The sequence below is a fragment of the Danio aesculapii genome, chromosome 11 (assembly GCF_903798145.1).
Source record: "Danio aesculapii chromosome 11, fDanAes4.1, whole genome shotgun sequence".
Lineage (NCBI taxonomy): Eukaryota > Metazoa > Chordata > Actinopteri > Cypriniformes > Danionidae > Danio > Danio aesculapii.
In genome coordinates, this window is record NC_079445.1 from 12959383 (window position 1) to 12986959 (window position 27577).

Genomic DNA, 27577 nt, shown 5'->3' on the forward strand with positions numbered 1-27577 from the left:
TACTAGATGAACTGTGTCTGTATACTCTCTTTCTGTGTTTACTAAGAGCGAACATCTAGTAAGATTGACCGGTACACTTGTGTTGTGTTCACCAGAAGATCCACTACCTACTAGTTGAACTGTGTGTTCATTGAATGCTACAACTGTTGACACTCATATTGTTGTGTATGAAGACCACAACAGCACATATATCAACCCGTTGAACTTCCTTTGTGATTAGTGACTTTGTTTTGAATAAAACTTGAGAAAAGATCACCTTTGTCTTTCTTGTCTACCAGCGTGACAGAATCCAATTATTTTTTTATTCAAGTTACAGTTACTATCTACTCATGATTATAGTTACAACAGTGTTATGCATCAAAATAATTTAGAGAAACTGCCCATTTATTTTTCTGCACATTACATTTTTTACATTTCTTTTTATTTATTTAGCATTTACTCATATTTTGTTTTAACACAATAATACATTACTGAATGCACATAGTGAAATAAAAAGCAAGTCATTTTAGATATCTTGAGGTCAACCGGAATTCACACAGAAGATTGTCAGATGGCTGTTTTTCAGTCATTCAGTGTAGAGTGGTTTAAGGCATGTCCTCTCAAACTCTGCGAATTAGCTGATGTGATCTGTTGAAACATAAAACATCTACATTTAAAGAGTGGCATTGTTCTTAAAACTAAATAAAATGTTGAGTTGTTTAAACTCAGCAAATATAATCAAACTCTGAACTCTAAAAAAACCCATACCCATATTTAGTAATATATGGACAAACCCAATGTTATTTAAATACTATCATTTTGAAATTTACCTCAATGATTGGATTTGTCCATATTTGCCCATATGCCATAGGGCTGCATTTGAAGTTCAAACACATGTGCATTTATCTTAACATTTACATAATACAGACTTCTTCAATTAAACGTTCAAGGCTGTCAAAGTCAACAATCAGACAGCAAACTGTAATTATACAACTATCCACCTTAAAATACCTGAAAACATTACCAGTAAATTCAGCCATTTAATGTTAATAGACAGAAAGAGCTAACCAGACATATTAAAGAATAAACAGCTAACAAAAAATATGATAGATGTAATTTCCAAACCACTGCAGGAAGTGTTTCTATAATCTCCGAAACCCTTGGTCAATCTTCATCAACTCAAATGCATTCATTAAATCTTTAAACTTTGGTCTAATTTTGAACATTATCAACAATATATGAGTAACACCTAACACACACCAATAGCTCTCCACCCTCGAGACCAGTGGGTGCAGAACTTTGCTGTACTTCACTGTGTGCAACCACTCAACAAGTCAGATTTCCGACACCTGCTTTTTGCCTTATATAATACCTCATTTCCTCATACCTCAGCGGTATGGTTCGTTCAGTACAGTACAGGTCAACTTTATCAGACTTGTGTCTCCATTGCCAATGGTACTGTAGTGATAATTGGATTTATCTCAATATTAACATCCATATTTGGGTATTAATATTAATATTGATATTTTAGCTTCATGTGGGGCACCGATTAAAGTAGTGATAATTGGATTTATAACAAATATTAGAATCATTATTTTGGTATTGATATCAATATTAATATTGATATTTTAGCCTCGCGTAGGGCACCAATTAATGTAGTGATAATAGGATTTATAACAAATATTAACATCATTATTTTGGTATTGATATTAATATTGATATTTTAGCCTCTCGGGCCAGTGGTGGAAATAGTACTAAAAAATCATACTCAACTAAAAGTACCATTACTTGCCTAAAAATGTAGTGTAAGTAGAGTAAAAGTATCTGTTGTAAATATTACTCAAAGTATGAGTAAAAAGCCCTTTCAAAAGTACTCAAGAGTAGTGTGTAGTGAGTATTATGCTGTAAAAAGCTGAAGGATTTACATGTACTTTGTGGGTGTGTGTAAATATAACATTCTGTAGTGCATTTACAGTAGTTATTGCCCAGCAGGCACACAACATCATAAGACGTTAATATTAGGTCAGATTTAAGTTGTGATGTCAGGTGACCAACATTCATGTCTAGCCAGCATATCAGGATGATCTTACTTGATGTCCAATAATGATGTTAAACGACGCTGATATTTGGTTCATTTTAGGTTGTGTTGGAAAGTGACCAAAATCTAACGTCAAGCCAACATTTAAAACCAACGTCATATTGACGTCAGATACTAACATTTATTCATCAGGTACAGCAACCAAAATGATCTGATAGACTTCATATTGGTACCATCCACACAAAATCAAGCTGTAACATCATTAGACGTTGATAATTGGTTGATTTTAGGTTGGATACTGACGTTGGTCTAACGTTGAGTTCTGACGCCAACCCGATTTTCATTTCCAAACAAAACCCAACATCCCTCTGACATTGGGGTACAACGTCAATCTGACGTCATGTTGAAGTCCTGCATCTGCTGGGTGTTTAAGGCCATTTTGGTCATCATACAGTAAAACATCCATCATCTTATCAATACGGCCAGACAGAATCTGCAGAAATTGTTTGCTATTTCTGCGGAAAATTTTGTAAAAAATCTGTGGATTTATGCAGAACGATTTTAGGAGTATCAGGAGACTTAATATATTAAATGAAAAAAATTATATATTTTTTAACTTTAATTCAATGTGTACATCGCAAATCCAATTAGTCCACTTATTTGGTAAACAAAGCAAGTGTAAATAAATAAATCATATTAACATTTTAATATTACTATTATTATATCACAATAGTATTAGTAAAATACATTTAAAACTGAACAAATATAAATTTACACATATTTACCCAAGTAAATACATCGAAATCTGCAGATTTCTGCGCACGCAGATTCCATGTGGGCCTACTCATCAGTGACATGAGTCTTAACAGTCTCTTAATGGTAAAGATTTTGGACATCTTGTTCTTGGACACTTTTAATGCTTCCAAACAGTTTGCTGCAATTATAAATCACCCATGTCTTGAGGTAGTTCAGTGTGATGCGATTTACCTTCTATGGGCGATGTGATTGGACAGGAATCATAGGACGGATTTTTTTAATCCCCATAGACAAGAAAAAATAAAGTAGTGACTACAGATTGAAGGAAAGTAGTGGAGTAAAAAGTATCGATACAGCACTAAAATATACTCAAGGGAAAGTAAAGTGCACATTTCAAAACTACTTAGTAAATTACAATTCCTGAGAAAAACTACTAAATTACAGTAGTTTGAGTATTTGTAATTAGTTACTTTACACCACAGCGTAGGGCACCAATAATGTAGAAATAACAGATAAATAACTCATTTTAAAAGGGGCACCAGACAGCTTCAACTGTCAAATAAATTAACAATCATGTATAGTTAATTGAATAAAACAAATATAAAGGTGTTTATTATCTGGTCAAATCTGAAGGATAATGAGATCGTCTGACTTGTAGAGCCTTTTACTGTATTTTCAACACAAGGAAGGCACGATTGTAATAAATATGTATTTATAAACGAAAGAGTAAACAAGGGTAACTACAATTACTAAATGTACAATAAATTAGTGCATAAACGAGTCATGAAGGTGATAAAGTAACGTATTGTGATTAATAACTCTGTTATCTTTTCTAAAGCGAAGCTAGAGTCTGATAAGGTAAACCTTATTTTGAAATAACAAAGAATTGAGGAAGTTTTTGTTAATAAAGAAAATCAGTTATAAACATCTAATTATTTACATTTACATTTAGTCATTAGCAGACGCTTTATCAAAAGCGACTTACAATGAGGACAAGTAAGCAATTTACACAATTATAAGAGCAGCAGTGAACAAGTGCTATAGACAAGTTTCAGGTGTGTAAAGTCTAAGAAGCAAAGCATTAGAATTATTATTATAATTTTTTTTTCTTCTTTTTTTGAGAGAGAGAGAGAGTACAATTAGTGGTATAGCCAGAGAGGCAGTTACAGATTAGGAGGGAAAGTGGAGACTAAATAGTTTTTAGTCGTTTCTTGAAGACAGCAAGTGACTCTGCCGTTCTGATGTAGTTAGGGAGTTCATTCCACCAACTTGGCAGATTGAATGTGAGAGTTCGGGAAAGTGATTTCTTCCCTCTTTGGGATGGAACAACGAGGCGACGTTCATTCACAGAACGCAAGTTTCTGGAGGGCACATAAATCTGCAGAAGTGAGAGCAGATAAGAAAGAGCAAAGCCAGAGGTCGCTTTGTAAGCAAACATCAGAGCTTTGAATTTGATGCGAGCAGCCAGTGCAAACGGGTGAGTAGCGGAGTGACGTGCTCTTTTGGGTTCATCAAAGACCACTTGTGCTGCTGCGTTCTGAAGCAGCTGAAGAGGTTTGATAGAATTAGCTGGAAGCCCGGCTAGTAGAGAGTTGCAATAATCCAGTTTAGAGAGAACAAGAGCTTGAACAATGAGTTGAGCTGTATGTTCAGAAGGGTCGGACCTTTCTGATGTTATAGAGTGCGAATCTGCAAGATCGAGCAGTTCTAGAAATGTGGTCAGAGAAGTTTAGTTGGTCATCAATCGTTACTCCAAGGCTTTTTACCATTTTGGATGCAGTAATGGTTGCCCCATCCATCTGAATTGAAAAGTTATGGTGTAGAGTCATTATATAGAGTAATTATATAGAATATTTTATACTGAAACACACTATGCCAAGGTCTCTTTTTAGAGGGTTGGAAAGTGATATATTTATGTTTTCTGCCGTAGATGCAGTGGTTGAAAGAAGCTGGATCTTCTTGCAGGTCTTGAAGCATGGAACGAGCACACTTGGCTCTCTTGAGCTTTGAGAAAAAGAAATCTGGAGATTCTAGAACACGCAGAACTGAAGATTTTGGCGGTTCTGATGTCAGGGTCATGCTGACGTCTTTTCCTTGAAGGTAGAGTTCCTGGAAATCAGGGACACGCAGATTTCTGGAAGTGGTTGTCCTGAAGCGATGGTTACAGATGCCTTGGAAAAAGCACTGTTACCATGAAAATCCTTGCTCGAACACACAGCAATGTTCTGAAGTTTTTGAGCAATTCAGAAAACCTGGGGCATTCAGAGAATCTTTTTGTTTCATCTTGCAGACATTCAGTGGTACCTTGTGTATCACCACTACACAGTTCTTTCTGATACCCCCACACTTCCTTCTTAATACCACCATTCTCACTCTTTTATCCTTTCTCTAGAAGGCTGGATTGAAAAGATGTCGCCTTTCAAATCCAGTATAGTGATTGGATGATCCTGTAAGTTGGGTCACTGGGAGGTGTCATCCATAGTGTGACTGGCATTTGCATAGTCATAGTGCACAGTTAAACTGTCTTAAGTATTTTCTTATGCATAATTCACTTTCCAAACCACATTTAATTTACCCAAGGCATTGTTTTCAATATATAGAGTCTAAACATCACTGTAATGTTTCATACAGTGGAGTATTTCAAGTAGTGTATATTAAATATATACATGATTATTTGAATCTAAAGGTATATTAAGTGAAATACTCCATTTTGTGTCCCATTGTGAGATGGAAGATTGTGATCCATGTGTCTCTCTGTGTCTTAGATCAGTGTTTCCCAACCCTGTTCCTGAAGGCACACCAACAGTACAGGTTTTCAACCTCTTCCTAATCAAACACACCTGAATCAACTCATCAGGACATTAGAAGAGACTCTAAAACCTGAACTGAATGAGTCAGATAAAGGAGACATCCAAAATATGTACTGTTGGTGTGCCTCCAGGAACAGGGTTGGGAAACATCGTCTTAGACGATGTAAAATGTTGATTAGATCAAGAAACTGTTTTGCAAGTTCTGGCCTCTTCACACCTTTGTCCTTCAGAAGAACAAAGAACAGGTGGTTCTCCAACGTCATTATTGCCATTGATAATCTTAACAAAAGGGCCAGAGCTAAGTGTTAATTCTGCAGCATTTGTTTATATTGAAAATTAATTTTCCACAAGTTCTGACTTTACCTGCTGATCACTACAGTGCCTTTTTGTTCGGTGTGGTTTTGCTCTGTTAACCATCGTTTGGCAAATATTAAAACTTATATATAAAAAAAATAAATTATATATATATATATATATATATATATATATATATATATATATATATATATATATATATATGTGTTATTTTTTTATATTTTCCAAATGATGTTTAACAGAGCAAGGAAATTTTCACAGTACCATTCATTCATTTTCTTTTCAGCCTAGTCCCTTTATTAAGAATGAACCGCCAACTTATCCAGCACATGTTTTATGCAGTGGATGCCCTTCCAGCTGCAACCCATCTCTGGGAAACATCCATCCATGTTCATTATACTGCATGTTTTTGGACTGTGGGGGAAACCGGAGCACCTAGAGGAAACCCACGCGAACGCAGGGAGAATATGCAAACTCCACACAGAAACGCCAACTAACCCAGCCGAGGCTCGAACCAGCAACCTTCTTGCTGTGAGGCGACAGCACTACCTACTGCGCCACCGCGTCGCCAATTTTCACAGTATGTTTAATTATATTTTTTCTTCTGGAGAAAGTCTTATTTGTGTTATTTTGGCCAAAATAAAAGCAGTTTTTAATTAAAAAAACAAACATTTTAAGGTCAAAATTATTAGCCCCTTTAAGCAATTTTTTTTGAAGAGCAAACCAGAACAAACAATCAGTATACATAACTTGCCTAATTACCCTAATCTGCCTAGTTAACCTAATTAACCTACTTATGCCTTTAGTTATCACTTTAAGCTGTGTAAAAGTGTCCTGAAAATATCTAGTAAAATATTATTTACTGTCATCATGGCAAAGATAAAAGAAATCAGTTATTAGAAATGAGTTATTAAAACTATTATGTTTAGAAATGTGTTAAAAAATATATAAATATGTATGAGGGAGATCAAAATTTTCCCTTAATTGACTGAAGGAAACAAAACGCCTCTTGACATAACGATCCTTAATAAAACGCAGACCGTTTTCCCTCCAAACATAATAAGCTTTATCAGTCCCTGCAGGCAAGAATGAATGATTCTGACAGATTGTGCATATAAAGAGGTCTTTAGTATGGTTAGACCTTTACTTATGCATCTTCCAGCCAGAACATTAAAGCTCTAGCATTAGAAGCCCGATGAAAATGCTTTAATATTGGCATACCCAAGCCTTCTGCAGACACAGGCTTTTGAAGATGGATTTTTGAGACTCTATGTCAGGGATGTCAAACTCAATTCCTGGAGGGCCGCAGCCCTGCACAGTTTAGTTCCAACCCTAATTAAACACACCTGATCAAACTAATTGAGTACTTCAGGCTTGTTTGAAACCTACAGGTAAGTGTGTTGGAGCAGGGTTGGAACTAAACTCAAATAAATCATTATTTGTTAAGTTTTAACTCTACATTAATAGATGTTAGTAAGCAGTTTATAATACAGCTACAAATGCTGTATTCTTGAATTATAAGCACATTTATAATTTGCATAATGATTGTGTTTCATACTTTGTTAATGATTATTTTTCATTACTAAATTAAGTATTGCATTTACTAACAAACCAATTATTTACCGTAAGTAAAGTTGGTGGTTTTTATATAATTCAGAATGCGTAAGTAAATGATCAATAAACTACTCAAATTAACATTTATATATCTTATTATTAAGACATATCACAATAGTTACTTTGTATGTTAAGAAATGGTTTATTAATTCAACTTCATCCAGCTTTTGACCTATTGAGGACATTTATGCTTTGTAAATCACTTTAAATGACAATTAAAGGCTTAGTATAAAATGAACAATACATCTTTGCAATCTTATCCAAAAAATTTACTGTAAAGTTTAAACATGCTAAAAACCGGTGTCAAATAAAACATAAAATTGGATAAAACAACAATATAATAATTTAACAATATAGTATGATACAACATTCAATGTTATTTAACAATGTTTAAACAATGTACAGAATATAACTGAACCTTTAATCGTCATTTATACAGGATTTATTATTATTATTATATAAATAATAATAAGATTAGATATAAATGTTACTTTGAATAGCTTATTAACATTTATTTATTATTTACAATATTTATTTCTTCATCTTGAAAACTTAAAACTGTATTTTTGCAAACTGGACATTTGCAGTCTAGGAATTCAGTACAAAAAAAAATCTAGTTTGAAAATTTGAAAATATGTTGTCTATAAATAAATTTGTTTATAAAAATCTTCCTTGAAAAATTCAGTTGTCTTAAATTTCAGATGTTCAATATTCAAGCTAAGAAATTGGAATACAAAGCATTTTTTAATGGCATATAATATTCAGTATCAAGATACATATCAAATCGTGACTTGAGTATATAGTTAGACCCCTGATACAGATAGATAGTAGGAATAAGGAGTATGAATTATTTCTGTCCAAGGAGTTGGGGGGATGATGAATTTTTGAGACAACAATGGCTACGCTACGGTCACTGTTGCTGGAACCCATAACAGGCTTTTTTTAAAGGCACCCAAAATTGATGCATTGAACTTGGAATAGCAATGCTCATTTCAGTTAATTTTCCCAACCGACAACTACCACTCAATAACCGAATATTAACCATTAACTGATTAGATTAATATTAAAATATCATTTAATAAATAAAAATAATAATAATTGACGTGTCTATTTTGTCTAACACATTAAATATGCCTGATGCATTTTAAAATATTGATTTATTTTGTGAACAATAGCATAGAACATTAATAACAGAACATTGTAAAAATGCAGCTGTTTCCAACAACAGGAAAAAAACAAAATAAAAGAATAAAATAAATAGGCCTGCTTTAAATATTTTCTTTATCTAAATTACAAATTTAGATTACAAAATGAAAATACTGACTGAAGTCTTTTATGTTTTTTAAAAACCAGCATGGCTGTTAATTTTGAATCATTTGTTTGTTTGGTTGTTTAAATACAAAAGCAGGCTACCACAAATCAATCGCTCTGTAGAAAATAAGCTTTTAATTAATGCTCCACTTTAATTCTTATATCACAACATCTGTCAACATTTTTAATAGAAGTCACTATTTAAAGATTATGTCTTGAGCATCAGGTTAGGGAGTGTTTTGTTGAACTGTCCCCAGAAGCACAGAAATAAGTAGGCCTATATGAACAGATCCAAATCTCATAAGGTATAGAATGCCCTTAAATAGCGTAGCCAGCCTAGTTGACGTCAAAGAATGAAGTTGTTTTTTTTTATTGAGATTGTTTTGTCAGTCAAATGAAGGTCTGTTCTTTACAAAAGCAAAACAGATGCTCTGCGGACGCGGTGATGATGGACAACAACATGGCGCATGATGACTTTTATTTAAAGTACAGGCTACTAGCATATAAAAATTTAGCTTTTTACATATAGCCTAGTATTGAATTACTTAGCATACATTTTATAGTTTATTTACAATCCTTCCTACTCTCCAAGAACTGTACTTATATGAGTGAGCAAAAGGGCTGCCAAATCACTCTGGACCCCTCACACCCAGCACACTGCCTTTTTGAACTTTTACCTTCTGGTCGACGCTACAGAGCATTGCGCACCAGAACAGCCGGCCACAGAAACAGTTTCTTCCCTCAGGCAATCCATCTCATGAACACTTGATAATAATTGTGGAACCAACATCCCTACTTGCTACACACTTTTTATACAGATATACACTTATTTAACAACACACTTTACATGCCAATTTGCACATAACAGCTGCACATATAACGTTGTATATAGTAATATACCCATTCATACACTTGTTAATTTGTATATTTGCATTCACTACTTATGCATTCATAACAGAAGAGAAGCAGCAGCAGCTTCGCTCATTACCTGTTGACTTTATTTCTGTCAGATGTTCACAATAGTCCATATGAGACTTATTAAGAATTAACTGTTTTAGTTATTTACATTTTACAAAAAACATGTTCTCCCCCCCTTCTCACCACGATGTCACCATCGTGGAGAGAAGCGGTTGATTTACTTGGGCTCTTCAACTTGATTTCTGATGTTGATTTTTCTTTGCTTGCTATGACAAGTAGCAAGAAAAGAGAGCAAATATGATCAGGTTGACTGATCCTGTATCCATTCTTACTCTTGATAAGAGTTACTGTATAAGAGTTTATGTTTGGCTGTGCAAATTATATTTAAATGAGTGTTTATCATTAAGGAACTAAATTCAGTGTTTTTTCAAGAGAATGGACCTCAGCTGTGGGTTTATACATTTTTAAAACACATTGATCACCTGAATCACTTTAGAGACACAGACATCAATAATCAGCGTATCTATCTCAACAGTGGTTTGAGATTTTTTTTTTTGGCTGCAGTGTATGCTAAGAAAATCACACAACATTCATCCATAGTTCCCAGCATGCACTGTTGGAAAGAAAAAAAAAACTCACCATAGTTGAGAAGCACATGCTGATTCTGTTATGTCTGTGTGTTTTTGAGTGTTTCAGATGTTCAATGTATTTTATGATCTGATAACAGTATTGCTGAGTTCCATTTTCTTGATCCAGAACAATATTTAAACTTAATAGATCAAAACAAATTTGACAGACCGTGACAATCACCACAGTATCAATTATCCAGAGCACAATTGTTCTCTTTATACAATATTTGCCACAATACACTACTTGGCAAACAAGAGAAACTAACATTAGAAATCGAGTCAGAGTCCAAGTAAAGCAACTACTGTTCTCCTCAATAGTGACAGCTTAAAACACCAAAAAGTGTTGTTGTTTTTTTTTTTTTTATTGTTGTTGTAAAAATTACTTAGTTTTTAATAAATCACTATATTACACTATAAACAGCAGTTTTACTGTTATTGCTATGTTATTATTACTATCTAAAGTGATTTTAGTATTTTATTTTTATTAATTCTGTTTAAAATGATTTACTATTTATGCTAGATGGACTTTGTGTAGTATGAATTGTCTATCTTTGCTTTAACCAATCAGAACTTTTACCTGAGTTGACACCATTTCTTGTTTTGTGTAAGGATAATAATTACTGAATTGTTGTTACTGTAATCAGATCAGCCAGCGAGAGTGCGAACCCCTTCTGCCAAAAACTGCAAACTATCTTCAGTAAAGTTTCTTAATTTTTATTGAATCTCGGAATCCAAGTCTATTCTATTCATCTGACACACCAGACTTTTATTTTAAACTGGTAATCTTCATCCCCAACAATATCCCTCTGCAATGGAGTCTGGACTTTCTAACTGGAAGACCTCAGTCAGTCCATGTCAATGTGGAGTCCATGTGGAGAGTCAGCGGCACTAAATTCTTGGGGGTTTAATTTTTAATACATGCACAAATCGGATGTTTTCCATCAGTGTTGCACAAGCTTGATTTGGGATGCCAGCTCCTGGACTGTCACAGCTTGTTAGTCACAGTTCAAAGTGTATAATTTAAGCATCAACGTATCACAGCTAGATTTTTGTCCCTTAGGTTACACAAATTTCACTCTTCATGTAAATGCACCAACCTACTTTTTGTTGGCTTATTATAAATGCAAAACATTTTCACAGCATAATAATCACTACTCATTACTCCTTAGTACAAACCGTACAGAAGTAGTAGTACTTATAATTTATACTCATATTTTGCATATTATTTACTCTACTTGCCCTTTAATACCTTTTGGCAAGTAATAGTAATTTTAATTAGTATGATTTTTCAGTAATCTTCCGACCACTTCAAAGGATTCCAAACATTAACATGTAGAAATTGCTGAACATAAACATGCTGAAATGGTGCTCTACAAAGTTGACTGAACACTGACACACTAATTACTTAATATTATAGAAATAATTAAAAGTCTATACTTACCTTGACTAACACATAATCTCCAGGTGTAATGCAGGCCATCTGAGTTTTCTCTGGTTGAACAGGCAAATTGTTTTAGGAAAAAATCACTTTCACATTTCCATCATTTCGTCCACAAAGTTCCTCAGATGATCTTTTGCTTTCCTGTAGATAATGAAGAAAAAATATATCTGTAAGAACCAATTAAGTTATAATTCTTAGGAGCATCAATCTCCAAAGGAATTATTACAATATGTCTTCTTAGACAAGCAACTATAGGATGAATCACCCTCAACAATTTCATTTTCCAAATTAAACAGACTTAATAAAATGCTAAGGTAACGCTTTACGTTAAAGGTGCTGTATGTACGTTTTTGACTCTTCTAAGCATAAAAGCATATTCAAAGAAAACAATATTGATTAGTTTACAGTTTAAGTTATGTGCAATAAAATTAAATGACACAGGAAAAAGTATTGAATACATGAAAAACAGGAGCTGTAAGCAGCGAAAGACCCACAGAATCATCAAGACTTTTACACTGTTGAAGTTTGTGAAAAACTCACATCTGAGCAATTCATCTGACTTCATTCTCCCAAATAAGAGGCATCTTTAAGCAGCCGTCACCAAAAAAAGTTTTATATAAGTATTATATAAGTATATACTTGTATATTATATAAGTATTATATACATTTCAGTAGTTCAGTACTTTCACCTTGTGTCGTTTCATTGTTATTATACACCATTTCATTATACACCATTTAATTGTTATTATACACCCTTTTACCCAGATGGCGCCGATGATGATGGCTGCCTCCGTGTCGTGCTCTGCAGTAGTTTTTGTTAGTTTGTCCTGTCTTGAGTCACATTGCTACAATTAGTTTCACCAGAGACGAATTGTTGGACATTCGGGCACATACACCACCAAATATTTTTCCAAACTTGGACTTAACTGATGTTCTGTTGGACATTGTAGTCGGCTGAGCCGCGATGATGCTCAAACGCTTTCAAGCACGCAGACGAGGAAAGCGTGCAGGCGCGCTTGTGAAACTCCGACAGCGCGGATTTCGGACCGCGTTGCCCTAGCATCCATCTGGCAAATCTCCGCTCTTTACCCAACAAATAAATTAACTCATTCTGCTCTCTCAGACAAACAGGGGTTTTCTGCATTCAGCTGCTCTGTGTTTCTTGGAAACCTGGCTGAACGGACACTATACCGGACAACACGCTTCACCTACGGGGCTATGAGCTGTTTAGAGCGGATCGCGATGAAGAATCAATGCGGAAATCGCGCGGTGGCGGGACGTGCTTTTACATCAATGAAAGGTGGTGTACAGATGTAACGGTTTTAAAGAAGGTGTGCTATCCAGATCTCGAAGCACTGTTTATTAACTGTAAGCCTTTCTACTCCCTGCGCGAGTTCTGCTCGTTCATGCTCATCCGTATTTACACTCCTCCGCACGCGCACACGAGCCTGGCAATACAGAAAACTAGCTGATCAGGTCACGGTGATAGAGCAACAACACCCGGACTCTGTTTAATCATTCTCGGGAATTTTAACAAAGCAAAACTATCCCGTGAACTGCCAAAATATAGACAGCATGTTCCATGTCGCACAAGAGGACATTAGCATATTGGATCACTGCTATACCACAATAAAGGATGCATACTGCTCCGTCCAACGAGCAGCTTTGGGGCACTCTGACCATTGTTTGATTCATCTCATACCAACCTACAGGCAGAAACTGAAAACAGCCAAACCTGTATTAAGATCTGTGAAAAGATGGACTAACGGAAACAGAGCGGGATCTACAAGCCTGTTTCGATCTCACTGACTAGAGTGTTTTTGAAGCTGCTGCAAACGATCTGGATGAGCTCACCGAGACTGTAACATCTTATATTAGTTTCTGTGAAGACGTGTGCATTCCTACCGGACTCAACTCACATACAACAATGACAAACCATGGTTTACTGTAAAACTCAGACAGCTACGTCAGGCCAATGAGGTTGCTTACAGGAATGAGGAGAGGGCCTTGTATAAGCAGGCCAATTACACACTGAAAAAGGAGATCAGATTGCAAAAAGGAACTATTCTGAGAAACTAAGGAGTCAGTTCTCTTCCAGCGACTCAGCTTCCGTGTGGAAAAGTTTGAAAAAACATCACAAACTACAAGACACCATCCCCCAGCACTGTAGACAGTGAACGACTTTCAAACGACCTGAATGAGGTCACACCTACTCTGAACGGCTCTTCACGCCACCATTAACCACCTACACCACCCCCGCCTCCCCCATTTCTGCACTTCAGTTCAGTGAAGATGAGTGCGCCAGGTCTTCCATAAACAGAAGAGGAAAAAAGCACCAGCCTAGATTTTATAAAACCAGCCTGTTTAAATCCTGTGCTGATAGGACTTCCGGTGACGTCATGTGGCTAGTAGTAGCTTGAAGAAATTGCTCCGTTCAAAACGAATATAATTCCTAACTAAATTACATAAAACTCGGCGAATCTTTATTTAAACAAAATGGCATCATCCTGAGAGGTAAGGGATCGCAAAAAAACAGGAACAAGTTAAGGACAAGGGGGACAACTTGAAACAGTTGACTCTGAAACAAGCCTCGTGTTCACCGGCGGTTGCAGATGCTAGCCCGCATGACTCTGGTCAAGAATATTGGAGGAACTCGAGAAAATGAGGAAAGATAACCAAGAGGGACACACGCAAACTCAGCTCTCCTTAACGAGACTAGAAAACGGCTTTAAAGGACTAAAAGATGACGTGACAAATTTGGAAAAGAGAACCTCGGAGGCGGAGGACCGTATTAGCGCTAACGAGGGATACTGTGAAGCGCATGAGCAGGCCATCCGACACCTGTTGCAGCGCGACATGCACCTGACTGGGCGCTGCGAGGACATGGAGAACAGACTACGGAGAAACAACCTGAGAATTTACCGTGTGCCAGAGGGAAGTAAAGGAACAGATGTAAAACTTTTCGTACAAGAGATGCTTAAATCTGTCCTTCAACTACCCCCAGAGATGAGCATCAGCATCGAGAGAGCCCACAGAGCACTTACCGCCAGACCTAAAACCCAGATGCTGCCCCGCGATCCCTGATTGTGAAGTTTCTGGACTACTCCGTCAAAGAGTCTATTCTAAGGAAAGCATGGGAGCAAAAAAAGTGATGTATAAAGAAGGACAAATATACTTGGACCACGACTTCTCACCCGCATTGCAGAAGAAAAGATCGCTTGTGCGTGACGCAGTTAAGGGAGCATTTGAAGCTGAGGAGAGAATGGGTTGACCAGCAATATAGCTCCTCATACCACAATGGGAGAAAGAGGGGTGTCGCAATTCTTTTCAATAAATCTATTTATTTTTGTCATGAAAAACATTTTTGTGATAAAGAGGGGCGGTATGTGATGGTAATTGGAAGTATAGGGGGCATTTTAAAATAACTTTGCTTAATTTATATGCTCCAAACGAGGACAACCCAATTTTTTTCAAGAAGATGGCATCATTGATAGCAGATAAAGCAGAAGGGATTATTCTAATTGGCGGGGACTTTAATTGTGTTTTGAGAGCAGCTGTTGATAGGCTCCCTGCAGGTTCAGGTTCAAAATCCAAAAAATCTCTGGCTCTTTTAGCACTGATGGGGGGAATTAGGCTTGGTTGATGTCTGGCGCAGCTACATCGCAAGGAAAGAGATTTTACTTTTTTCTCACAGGTTCACTGTGCCTACTCAAGGTTGGATATGTTCCTGATGTCGGGAAAAAGACTCCTTTAGAGCCACTGAATGTAATATAGAAGCAATCACCATCTCAGACCATGCTCCAGTATGTTTGAAATTAAAGATGAGCCCAATAATAATTTAAATATTGGAGAGCCAATGTATCTATATTAAATAAAGAATAGTTAAACAGGAGTTACAAAAAGCATATTGACTATCTTGAATTTAATGATAAGGATCTGTCTCCAACGTTTTATGGGAGGGAGCCAAATGTGTTCTAAGGGGCAATATTATTGCAATTTGTTCCAGATTAAAAAAGAGAGAATTGCAGAACAATAGTATTAGAAAATAAAATCAGAACATTGGAAAGAGAATTTCAGACAACTCGGACGGATGATTTACTGGACAACTAAATGAGACTAGACAACAACTGAACAACTTGTTAACCTATAAAGCAGAGGGGCAGCTGAGATTTACAAACCAAAAATATATAAATTTAGTAATAGGGCTAGTCGTTTGTTAGCATTTCAGCTGCGTAAATCGCAATCAAGCAGAGTGGTGCATAAAATAAAGTGCCCAAAATCGGGGGGATATGATGCACCAACCGAAGGAGATTACAAAGGCATTAGCTAAACTATTACCAGGAGTTATATGGGGAAGAGGACTGCCCAAATAAGATGGAAAAGGACTGAAAATTTCCTTAATCAATTCATCTTAGTAAACTGACCGAGGAGGAAGCTGACCACAATAACAAGCCCAATAACAAAAGAAGAAATTTAAAAAAGCATTATGAACTTAAAAATAACAAATCTCCGGGAATAGATGGACTCCCTGGAGAATATTACAAAGTGTTTGAAAAGAGCTGACACCGATTTTGCATAAGGTTTACAATTATGCCCTCTCAGAAGGTGTTCCCCCCCCGGTCATGGTCTGAAGCCATTATTAGTGTCATCCATAAAGAGGGCAAAGACGCAACACTCTGCACCTCTATCGTCCCATCAGCCTTCTATGTGTTGATCTGAAAATACTTGCGGCCATCATTGCAAACAGAATTCAAACCACATAAGAAAACTTGTAAACCCTGACCAGACTGGTTTCATTGCACAGAGACAAGCAACAGATAATGTCAGAAGAGCCTTAAATCTCCAAATAATAGCGCAAAAAGGAATATCCCCTCAATGCTTCTCAGCTTAGATGCTGAGAAGGCGTTTGACAGAGTGGACTGGGCCTTTCTACAGCAGGACTCTCAGACATATGGGTTTTAATGACACCTTTATTAAATGGATCCAAATCTTTTATAAAGACCCCAGGTCAAGAGTAAGGGTTAATGGCCACTGCTCTAATTTTTTTCCCGCTGGGACGCGGCACTAGACAGGGTGAAGTCCTCTCCCCTCTTTATTTGCACTTAGCATAGAGCCGCTGGCCGAACTGATTAGATCCTCTTATACAGGGAATAAGCGACGAAAACCAATGCTCCCCATAAGTTGTCTCTTTTTGCTGATGATATTTTATTATTTTTTGGAAATCCAATTACGACCATCTCTGCCCTGCTCCAAAGTCTTAATGAGTATAGTACTGTATCGGGATATAAGTTAATACAAACAAATCTGAAGAATTAATGATTGTTGGGAACTGGCCATCACAGTTAGATAATTTGGTCTCATTTAGACACTCCACACAGGGGTTTTAAATATCTGGGAGTAACAATTACCCCTAAGACCACTCAGTTGTTTTTCATCTAATCATGAAAAGTTATTTAGGGAAATAAAACCGATTTGAATAGATGGGATATACTTCCACTTTCCCTCCTAGGAAGAATTGAAGGTATTAGAATGAATGTTCTACAAGATTATTGTTCATATTTCAAAGCCTTCCTGTTGTTGTACCACAATCTGCATTCAAATCATTAGAAAAGTGCATTTCAAAATTTATTTGGCAGAACAAAAGGCCAAGAGTGCGCCTTAAAATTCTGATGTCAGATAAGGGTAATGGTGGTCTGGGGCTGCCTAACATAAAAATGTATTATTGGGCTGCACCAAATAAGAGCAATCGTGGCCTGGATCATTCGTGATCCAGGAAACAGTATGGGTCTCCATGGAGGAGGTGTCAATGCTGGAATATCTCTATCGAGGCTCCCATTTGTTGGTCTTGAGACACAGAAGAAAAATAAAGATAGAAAATTTATGGGTTAAAAACACTCTAAAATCTGGAACCAGGTACAAAAACAATCAAGAGGATTGGTGGCCCTTTCATGAGCCATGTCCATAAGTCAGAATATTGAGTTTCTTCCATCTCTAACGGACAGGGGCTTTGAGATGTGGGCGGAAAAATAAGCTTTTTACTGTAAACCACTCTTTGAGGGAAATGTAATGAACTCTTTCTCCAACTAAGAAACAAGTTTAATCTACCCTCAGGGGACCATTACAGATATTTACAAATAAGGGACTATTTAACAAACATAAGAATTGGGATCAGCTCAGAAGAGAACCAACAAACATAGAAAAACACTTGATTCATCTGATTGAAAACAAGGGTGTAATGAAAAAACAAGTGTCCTTAATTTATTGCAAACTGATGATGGATATGTCGGATAACACACAACACATATAAAACAACAATGGGAATGGAACTCAATGTGACATTGGATGATGATACTTGGGTGGATGTTTGTTCTGGTTGCCATAAGGGAGTGGGGAGTCAAATGTGGAAGGAGTTTGATTGGAAGTTTAAAATTCGATTTCTTCAGGACACCACTAAAGTGTTTCCGTTCTGGTAGTTGTGGCAGCAATAAGTGTTGGAGAAACTGTGGACTGGTGGGTGATCAACGCACATATTTTGGGACTGTCCCATTGTTCAACACTTTTTGGACTGAAGTTAAGGGGATCGTAGAAAAGCTCCTTAAAGTGAATCTCTTTTGGGACCCTTTAACGTTTTTACTGGATAAATTTCCAGAGGATCTGTCCCATGATCAGGAAACTTTGCTACATCTCCTGCTAATGGCTGCAAGAAAAAATATAACAATTAACTGGTTTAAACCTGAACCACACACGGTTTCACAGTGGATACAAAAAACCAGACAGTTATATTCAATGGAACAGTTGACAGCACAAATACAGCTGAAGACTCAAATCTTTGAAAGAAGATGGGGACCAGTTCAAAGCCTCATTGGATAGGTCACTTATGTCTCTAAGTTTGTATTTTTGCTTGAAGTTTGTCTATTTACTTTTATTTATTAACTTTTTTTTTTTTTTCTCCCTCAGATCTATATTGTCACTATATATATCTTTATTTGTATGCTCGGGCCCAATCTCAGGATGTTCTTATTACTGTTGGTATTTATGTTGACTGTTGTCAATAAAAGTTCAAAAAAAAAAAAATCCTGTGCTGACCAACTGGCCCCCATCTTCACCCTGATCTTCAACAGATCACTGGAGCTGTGTGAAGTGCCCTTCTGCCTCAAATGCTCCACCATCATCCCCATCACAAAGAAACCCAAACTTACAGGACTAAATGACTACAGACCGGTGGCGCTAACATCTGTGGTCATGAAGTCTTTTGAAAAATGGTGCTGGCCCACCTGAAGGACATCACTGAACCCTCACTGGATTCCCTTCAGTTTGCGTACAGAGCAAACAGGTCTGTAGATGATACAGTAAATACGGGACTGCATTATGTTCTACAACACCTAGACAGACCAGGGACCTATGTGAGGATCTTGTTTGTTGACTTCAGCTCAGCGTTTAACACTATCATCCCAAAACTTTTCCTGCCTTAACTCAGCTCTCTGTGCCCACCTATGTCTGTCAGTGGATCAACAGCTTCCTAACGGGACAGGCAGCAGCTGGTGAAGTTGGAAAAATTCTCATCTAGTATCCGCACAATCAGCACTGGCGCCCCTCAGGGGTGTGTCCTTTCCCCACTGCTCTTCTCCCTGTACACGAATGACTGCACTTCAAAAGACTCCTCTGTCAAGCTCTTGAAGTTTGACAATGGAGACACTCACATTGACTCCATTGTCAAAAAAGCTCAACAGAGGTTGTACTTTCTTCGTCAGGTGAGGAAGTTCAACCTCCCAAATGAGCTGCTGAAACAGTTCTACACCTCCATCATTGAATCAGTCATCTGCATATCAATAACTGTCTGGTTTAGCTCAGCTACTAAATACGATCTCCAAAGACTGCGTCGAATAGTTCGGACAGCTGAACGAATCACTGGTACAACCCTTCCTACTCCCCAAGAACTGTACTTGTTCAGAGCGAGCAAAAGGGCTGCCAAATCACTCTGGACCCCTCACACCCAGCACACTGCCTCTTTGAACTTTTACCTTCTGGTCGACGCTACAGAGCACTGCGCACCAGAAGAGCCTGACACAAAAACAGTTTCTTCCCTCAGGCAAACCATCTCATAAACACTTGATGATAATAATTGTGGAACCAACATCACCACTTGCCATACACTTTTATACACATATACACTTATTTAACAACACACTTTACATGCCAATTTGCACATGACAGCTGCTCATATAACGTTGTATATAGTAATATACCTGTACATACACTTGTCAATTTGTATATTCGCATTCACTACTTCTATTTTTTAGAATATATTTAATATCTGTTTTTTTTGTTCTGTCTCTGTAATTCTGTTGCACTGTAGATGCTCTGTCATGAAAACAAATTCATCGTATGTGTGAACATATCTGGCAATAAAGCTCTTTCTGATTCTGATAAAAAAAATATTTCCACATTTTTTGTTTTGTTATATTTTTATGTTTGTATTATTTGGGTTTTTACCAAAATCTGATTCAATTCCATGTCAACATGAGCTTTAGAATATTTTCCCAGAAAAAAAAAAAAAGACGTGTTTGAAAACTTTTTCCTCCACTTTATTTTATTAATCTGGTGGACAGCAGCAGACTTCAAATGATACACAGATTGAGAGTTCCACATGAGATGGTTATTGTTACATAGCGGATGCACCTCGCTACGCACATAAGGTTAAGGATGACCGCTATTAAAAGAGGTCACCCGGAGTCCCCGTTCCTGTTCCCCAAGCACTCACACACAGGCCAAGTTGCGAAAAAGGGTAACAAATTTATTAAACAAAAATTCCAGTATAGGAAGCAGGGAACAAAAAGGTCAAAACAATAAACAAAACAAGGTACGCTACCTATTATTAAATTTCTTACCTAAAACCGAAAATAAAGATCCGTAAATGAAAAACAATTCTGACCTCCATAACTATCCATTAAACAAGAGAAAACTGGACAAAAGAAAAAGGGGCCTTCCCTTAGATCATTCAGCAGTAAGTAAACATTTAGCCACAGCTAACAGAATACCGTCCTAGTACCGTATTTAACAGAGTATCTCACCAGATTACTTTGAAACAGGGTTGTAGACATGAAACAAACGATCAGCCACGCTAATGCAAGTTACCGTCCTAGTACCGTATTTAACAGAGTATCTCACCAGATGACTTTGGAAAAAGGTTTCAAACAGAAAGATATCACTGCCACACAGAGAACTTAGAGCGATCTGCTCACACACACAACAGCGAGGGGAAACAGGAAGAGAACTCGATGAAGAGCGCAAACAGCACGCTTTTATAATTGGCGCCGCCCCTCTCACAGCTGCACCTGATATCCGCTCATGTGGAGAGAGAGAGAAAGAGAGACAGATAGAGGATACAACACACACAGGAACAATACACACTAGCATTGTCAAAATAATGTTACTCAATATGTAACAGTTATTAATTATCAAATAATATAAATATTACAAACGTAAACATTAGTTGAGCAGGGTACATTGTAACCCCGTGCCCTGACAACACGTTACATGACGAGATTTGTAGTGATAAGCAATCTGGCTGTTTGCACCGGAGGCAGCATAACAGAAATTTAAATACAGCCATTCAGAAGCACAGATTATATGTGCATTCACTGCGTTCCAATGAAATGGTAAGGTTTCCAATCTAGTTAATAAACCTCTTTAACATTATTAAATGAACATACTGAATCATTGATATTTGTTGGGTTACACTGAGTCACAGTTTTGAAGTCACATTTCAAATGGTTAATTTTATTTTCAAGATTTGATGTGAACTATCCTTGCTGCTTTCAGTAGTATGGAAATAAATGTCATGTAATATGGCATTCAAACTCATATTATTAGCATTTAACACTGATTAAATCACATCAGGTGTACCTGAGGTGTTCATTGTCATAATTTTCTGTTGTTCAGCTGCAAGAAATAGAAGCTGTTTCTAAAATATAAATTTCAGGTGTTGGTAAAGACAAAAAACGCCGTTTACTATGGAAAATATTCAATCTATCCCATGCCATTGCTTTTATTTAAAACACAATTTAAATCAGCCTTTAGGTTTGATAGTCAGGCACATTCCTGTTGATGTTGTCAATCTGGCAACCTGCGCTTATATGGAGTTGTCAGAGGAGGGGCTGAGTGAAAATGTATTTTGAATCAGGAGTCCAATACCTAGTTCAACCACTGTGTGTCAAACTTACTTACTGTACCTTTAAGAGCACACACATTACCATGAATTCATGCATTAACACATGCATTGATTTATTCATTAATATATCAGTTTTTCATTAATTATTTGATGGATGAACCACACCTTAATTAAGGCATCAATTGAGATATTTACATCATCATGACCTATGATTAATTAGACATGATCATGTTTGTTAACAGAAGGTCCTTACCTAATTACAAATATATGATTATGGAATCATAAATTCATGGATGGGAGAAAGCATTTTTGATCTGGGGTCACCACAGTGGAATGAACCACCAACTTATCCAGCACATGTTTTACTTATTACAGCCTTACGGCTGCAACCCATCTCTGGGAAACATCCATACACACTCATACACTACGGTCAATTTAGCCTACCCAATTCACCTGTACCGCATGTCTTTGGACTGTGGGGGAAAGCGGAGCACCCGGAGGAAACCCACACGAACGCAGGGAGAACATGCAAACTCCACACAGAAATGCCAACTGACCCAGCGGAGGCACTACCTACTGCGCCACTGCGTCGCCTATTATTACAATCAATGTATTCAAATTATTACAGGAATTTCCAAAATACAACATGCATGCATACAGGTATGTCATTATTATAAAAATAATGTTTTCATTAATACAGATCAGAGTTATCAAACAGGTTCATATCAGCTTCATAGAATCTTGCTGGTAAATAGACATAGTCCAACAACACTGGCCAATCACAGCACATAGCTTGTGACTTCTGTTGTCATCTAAATACATAAGTCATAATTAACTAAGTATTAGTTTATGATGTTTGTGGCCCCTTAACTTAAGTGGTGACCAAATGGATATTGCACAAAAGCAAGATAAGGATTAAGCTGGGATTTTCAAACTAACTTATCTGAATTAAGTTACTACACAGATTTATTCTTTGCAGCAAGCCTGCTCCAGAGCAGGTTAACAACCAGGCTAAGACTAATCTTCGTGATTTTTATGTTAGTTTTGTTGTCAATGCTAGAAATTAATGTGTTTTATAGTTACTCCATGATCTTGACCATTTACATATTTATTAATATTAATAACATATATTTTAGTATTTTTTTAATGCAAAGAGGTACAAAAATTACATTAAAACATACAAATAGAGATGGAAAAACAAAGATGAAAAACAGAGATAAAAAACAAAACAAGCAAACAAAAAACAGTCAGATACAGGTGTGTGTGTGTGTATATGTGTGTGTGAGTGCGCGCATGTAAAGGTACTGGGTGGACAGGTCAAAGTGCATAAATAAAAAACCAAAAAAATGTATATACATACAACATGCATAACAGTACAAAACTGGCATTGGGGTAAAGTTGGTTTTTATATTCGCAGATTCAGACTTTCTCCTTAATATAATTTCAGAAAAGTACTGTTGGCTAATTCTAAATAGTAAAATCATAAAAATCCGCTACAGTCAATGAAACAATTCAATTAAATTCACCTTTATTTGTATAGTGCTTTTACAATGTAGATTGTGTCAAAGCAGCTTCACATAGAAGATCATAGTAAATTGAAACAGTTTAGTTCAGTTTTCAAAGTTTAAGTTCAGTCAAGTTTAGCTCAGTTCAGTGTGGTTTAATAATCACTTCTGAGAGTCCAAACACTGAAGAGCAAATCCATCGATGCGCAGCTCTACAGATTGCAACCATGCAAGCCAGTGGCGACAGCGGTGAGGAAAAAATTTCACCAATTGGCAAAAGTGAAGAATTAAAAAACCTCAAGAGAAACCCGGCTCAGTTGGGCATGACCATTTTTCCTATGGTTAAACCTCTTGTGCAGAGCTGCAGTCTAGGCGCCGGACAGTGCTAATGTTGTTTTGAAGTCATGCCTACACGCTATTTCAGCCTGAATAGTCAAAGTAACGTTAGAGTAAGAGCGCGTCACAGGCTGTCATTGTTCAAAAATAAACAAATGTGCAAATTAATCAAACTTCAACACAGTAAAGCTGGTTAGGTGGAAGAGCACTATTATGTTTTCATATTCAACTGAATAAAAATCAGTTCAGAAAAAAGGAGTGCTAAAAACAGAAATATCCTTTCAACTTTTTACATTACACTTAAGTTTACATTACCAAGACAACAAGTGATTTTCATCTTCTTTTACACTTGAACAACTAAACAAATGCTTAGGTCTATTTAACTGACTATATTATTGATGCTGTAAAAGGTACCCCACGAACCTGAAACTAGGCAATCATTTGCCTGACATTTTCAGTGGCTGAACAACACTTCCATGCATATAAACCCATCCAGCTTCCAATCTCAACTTCTTCATTATTAATTCCCCACTTTCAGATTTCCCAGCTTTCCAAATTAATAAACTTCACAGTAACCGATTGAACAACCGATTGCTGACATTTGTAAATGGTATCCAGCATCTTTCGATAAACACATACCTTGTCTCTATATTCTGCGCTGCAGCATGCTGTAGATTTAAATATGCGCTGAAACAGGGAGGAGCAGAAAACTATCTATTTGCTTTAAAGGCAACTGAGCAGAAATTAGAAAGGCTGAGCAGAAAATTAGTGGGAGATAAAGCACTTCTAATAAACGAATGAATGAATGAATGAATGAATGAATGAGCGGGGCTGTTGAGTACAAGTAAAGAGACTTTTTATTAACTCTATTTTAAAGCCACATAAATGGAAACCCCCTTCGAAGTTCCTTTCAAAATCGGAATGACCAAAGAAATAAATACTCATCTGACAAAATATTTATCTAAAAAAAATATCCCCATGTTCGAAATGTACTAATAATATAAAAGATGGCCTAGCACACTGGAAAAGAGGACAACATTTAGCTTTATTAAATAATTTGCTTTGTAATAATATTAATGTGGTTTTTGACAGTTAGCAAGCTTTAAAATATGCAATGGAGGATGTGTGATACACATTTTATGCACTTATTGTCGAGTTTAACTCAACTCGAATTTTAGTTAAACACCTAGTACCTTGCACCGATCCCGTCAGGCATCTCCTCAGACCAACGGTCTTTCAAACAGCTGCACCATCTTAACATTTACTTAATGACCGCACACAGACTGATTTTATGAGAAAAGCTATAAATGGAATTCTGTATTTGCATTTATTTACACTGCAAAAAATAAAATAAAATAAAATAACTTAAAACATCTAAAAAGTGTCTTTATGTGAAGTAATTAGTCATATGTGGTTGCCAGGTTTTCACAACAAAAGTAATCATCCTAGTAGTTTTCTATCATTGGTAGAATATACATTTCAAATATTTCAAAAACAAGTAAATATAACATATGCTATAAGTCAAACTTTAGCCCATGAAATAAAAAAAAAACAATGATTAACATTCAAAAATCTTTCATCTTTACAGTAGCAGTACTGATTATACTTGAAGTAGAATACCCGTAATGCAGTGCACATTACAGTAGCGAACTGTACAGAATGTAAGTGGTATTTTACTGGGCATTTTCGCAGCAAGTTACTGTAAAATTGCAGCAAAGTCTAACAGTATATACATATATTCTTAGAAAAAAAAAACCTAAATAAGGAAATTATATCACAAAGCAGCTGGTTCTCATCCTGGATCAGCAAACATGCAATGGACTAAGCCATTAAGAGCTGTTTAAACTAGGACAAGCCATGATTTTATTCTGTTATCCTGGCTTTTATGTTTCAACTTTTGTGCAATACCCCTCTGGTCCTTTAAAATACTAATAAACAATGTGTTATTGTAAACTGTTTATTTAATTGCATGCTTCTATAAAGCTGAAATGAATCTGTTTGATAACTCAAATCATAAATCATGAAAAAAAAATGTTTTCACAGTAATGGACATAATAATTTAAATACATAATAATTTTTTTTTAGTACACATATTTGTAATTTGTGTACCCTTATCGTAAAGTGTTAACACATTTGTATCTAATATATACATAAATGTTAAATTAATTTAGACTTGTTATTGAATCTATATATTGTTACTTTCTGGTGATTTTAAGTGCTTCTATTATCCTCATTCCTAAGTTGCTTTGAACAAAAGTGTCTGCTAAATAAATATATGTAAAAGTAAGTAAATAAATAAATAAATAAACAAATAAATGTAGGTTTCAACAGATCTATGTGAGAAACAACTTTCTAGTACTTAGTATGCATACATGATGACATGGAAATCATCTGCTAAAACACAATATCATACTTTCATCATTTCTCACTCATGTTGTTTATGACATTCTTTTTTTGTTAAACATAGTATGATATTTTAAAGTGAAAATTAATACTAAAATAAAACTATTGAAATATAGTGAAAGCCTGAAAGCCTTTTTAAGAACATGAACATGTTGTGGGTAACTATTTAGCTTGTTATCCCTAACAAACTCTGCAAGCAATGAAGAAAAGTATGCAAAACTTCATTAAGTATGATGTTATACTCACTCCCTCTACCAATACAAGCTGTGTGTTGCCGATAAGAGTCATGTTGACTTCAGTTGCCTTTTTTCTATAAACAGAGATAAGTTCTTCCAGACGGCGCTTTTTCACTGGTGCAGGAACATTATCTTCCAACCGATGATATGCATGGGTTTTCTAGAAATGAGAAAAAAGCCACATGTTATCGATTTCATTAAATTCTGTTGCTTTCAATAGGTGTTCTTATGGTCTGTTTCCACTGAGCAGTAAGGTACATTATTGTACAGTTCGGTACGCTTTTTTGGCCATTTCCACTGTCAAAGGGTACCTAAAAACGAACTGTGCCGTACCACTTTTTGGGTACCTTTTGAAAAGGGTAACTAGCATGACAAAAGTGTACCAAAAGGCGGAGCTAGACGTGCAGATGAACGCTATTGGCTTGCACAGATTCGTCCCTTGCAGAAGCAGGAAAGTGAAAACAAAGGAACCGCCATTTTTAAAAATACACCGTTATTTAAATATATACTGTATATGTATATATGTATATGTATATGTATATATATATATATATATATATATATATATATATATATATATATATATATATATATATATATATATATATGTGTATGCATATATACATATATATGTATGTATATATATATATGTATGTATATATATATATATATATATATATATATATATATATATATATATATATATATATATATATATATATATATATTTATATAGCTTTTCACAGCGTAATACTCACTACTCTTGATACTTTTTGAAAGGTCTACTTTTTACTAATACTTTGAGTAATATTTACAACAGATACATATTAAGGCAAGTAATGGTACTTTTACTTGAGTATGATTTTTCAGTACTCTTTCCACCAGTGCTGGCTAGTGATGGCACTGAGCCCCCCCGCAGGAAGTTGACGGTCCCATCACAGGTTGCTGTTAAATCCGGCAATCAAACCGCAAAAGGAGCTTGACCGCTTGGAGAGAAGAACTGTTCTTTCCATGGGCCGGGACTCCCCCCTGCAAAGGAAAGTAGCGATCCAAAAAAAAAAAAAAAGCGGCTTTTCCTCCCTCTGGGTGTGGAATCCCAAATGCTGCCAGCATAG

General features: G+C 36.1%; 1 protein-coding gene across 3 annotated transcripts in view; it reads right to left on the reverse strand.

The window, feature by feature from the left end:
- Window positions 1-498: 498 nt before the first annotated feature.
- The window catches only part of cdk5rap1 (CDK5 regulatory subunit associated protein 1), a 110194-nt gene continuing 83115 nt past the window's right edge, over window positions 499-27577 (reverse strand). Inside the window, exons 12-14 of one of the 3 annotated variants that reach the window (XM_056468750.1) lie at window positions 26473-26622; window positions 11812-11952; window positions 499-627 (exon numbers count right to left, since the gene is read on the reverse strand). In XM_056468750.1, the coding sequence (XP_056324725.1) occupies window positions 11884-11952; window positions 26473-26622 (219 nt within the window). In that variant the 3' untranslated portion in view covers window positions 499-627; window positions 11812-11883. Of the gene's footprint in view, window positions 628-11811; window positions 11953-20614; window positions 21147-26472; window positions 26623-27577 lie in introns of those variants that run through there. The other 2 variants (XM_056468752.1, XM_056468751.1) reach the window with 2 other exon arrangements.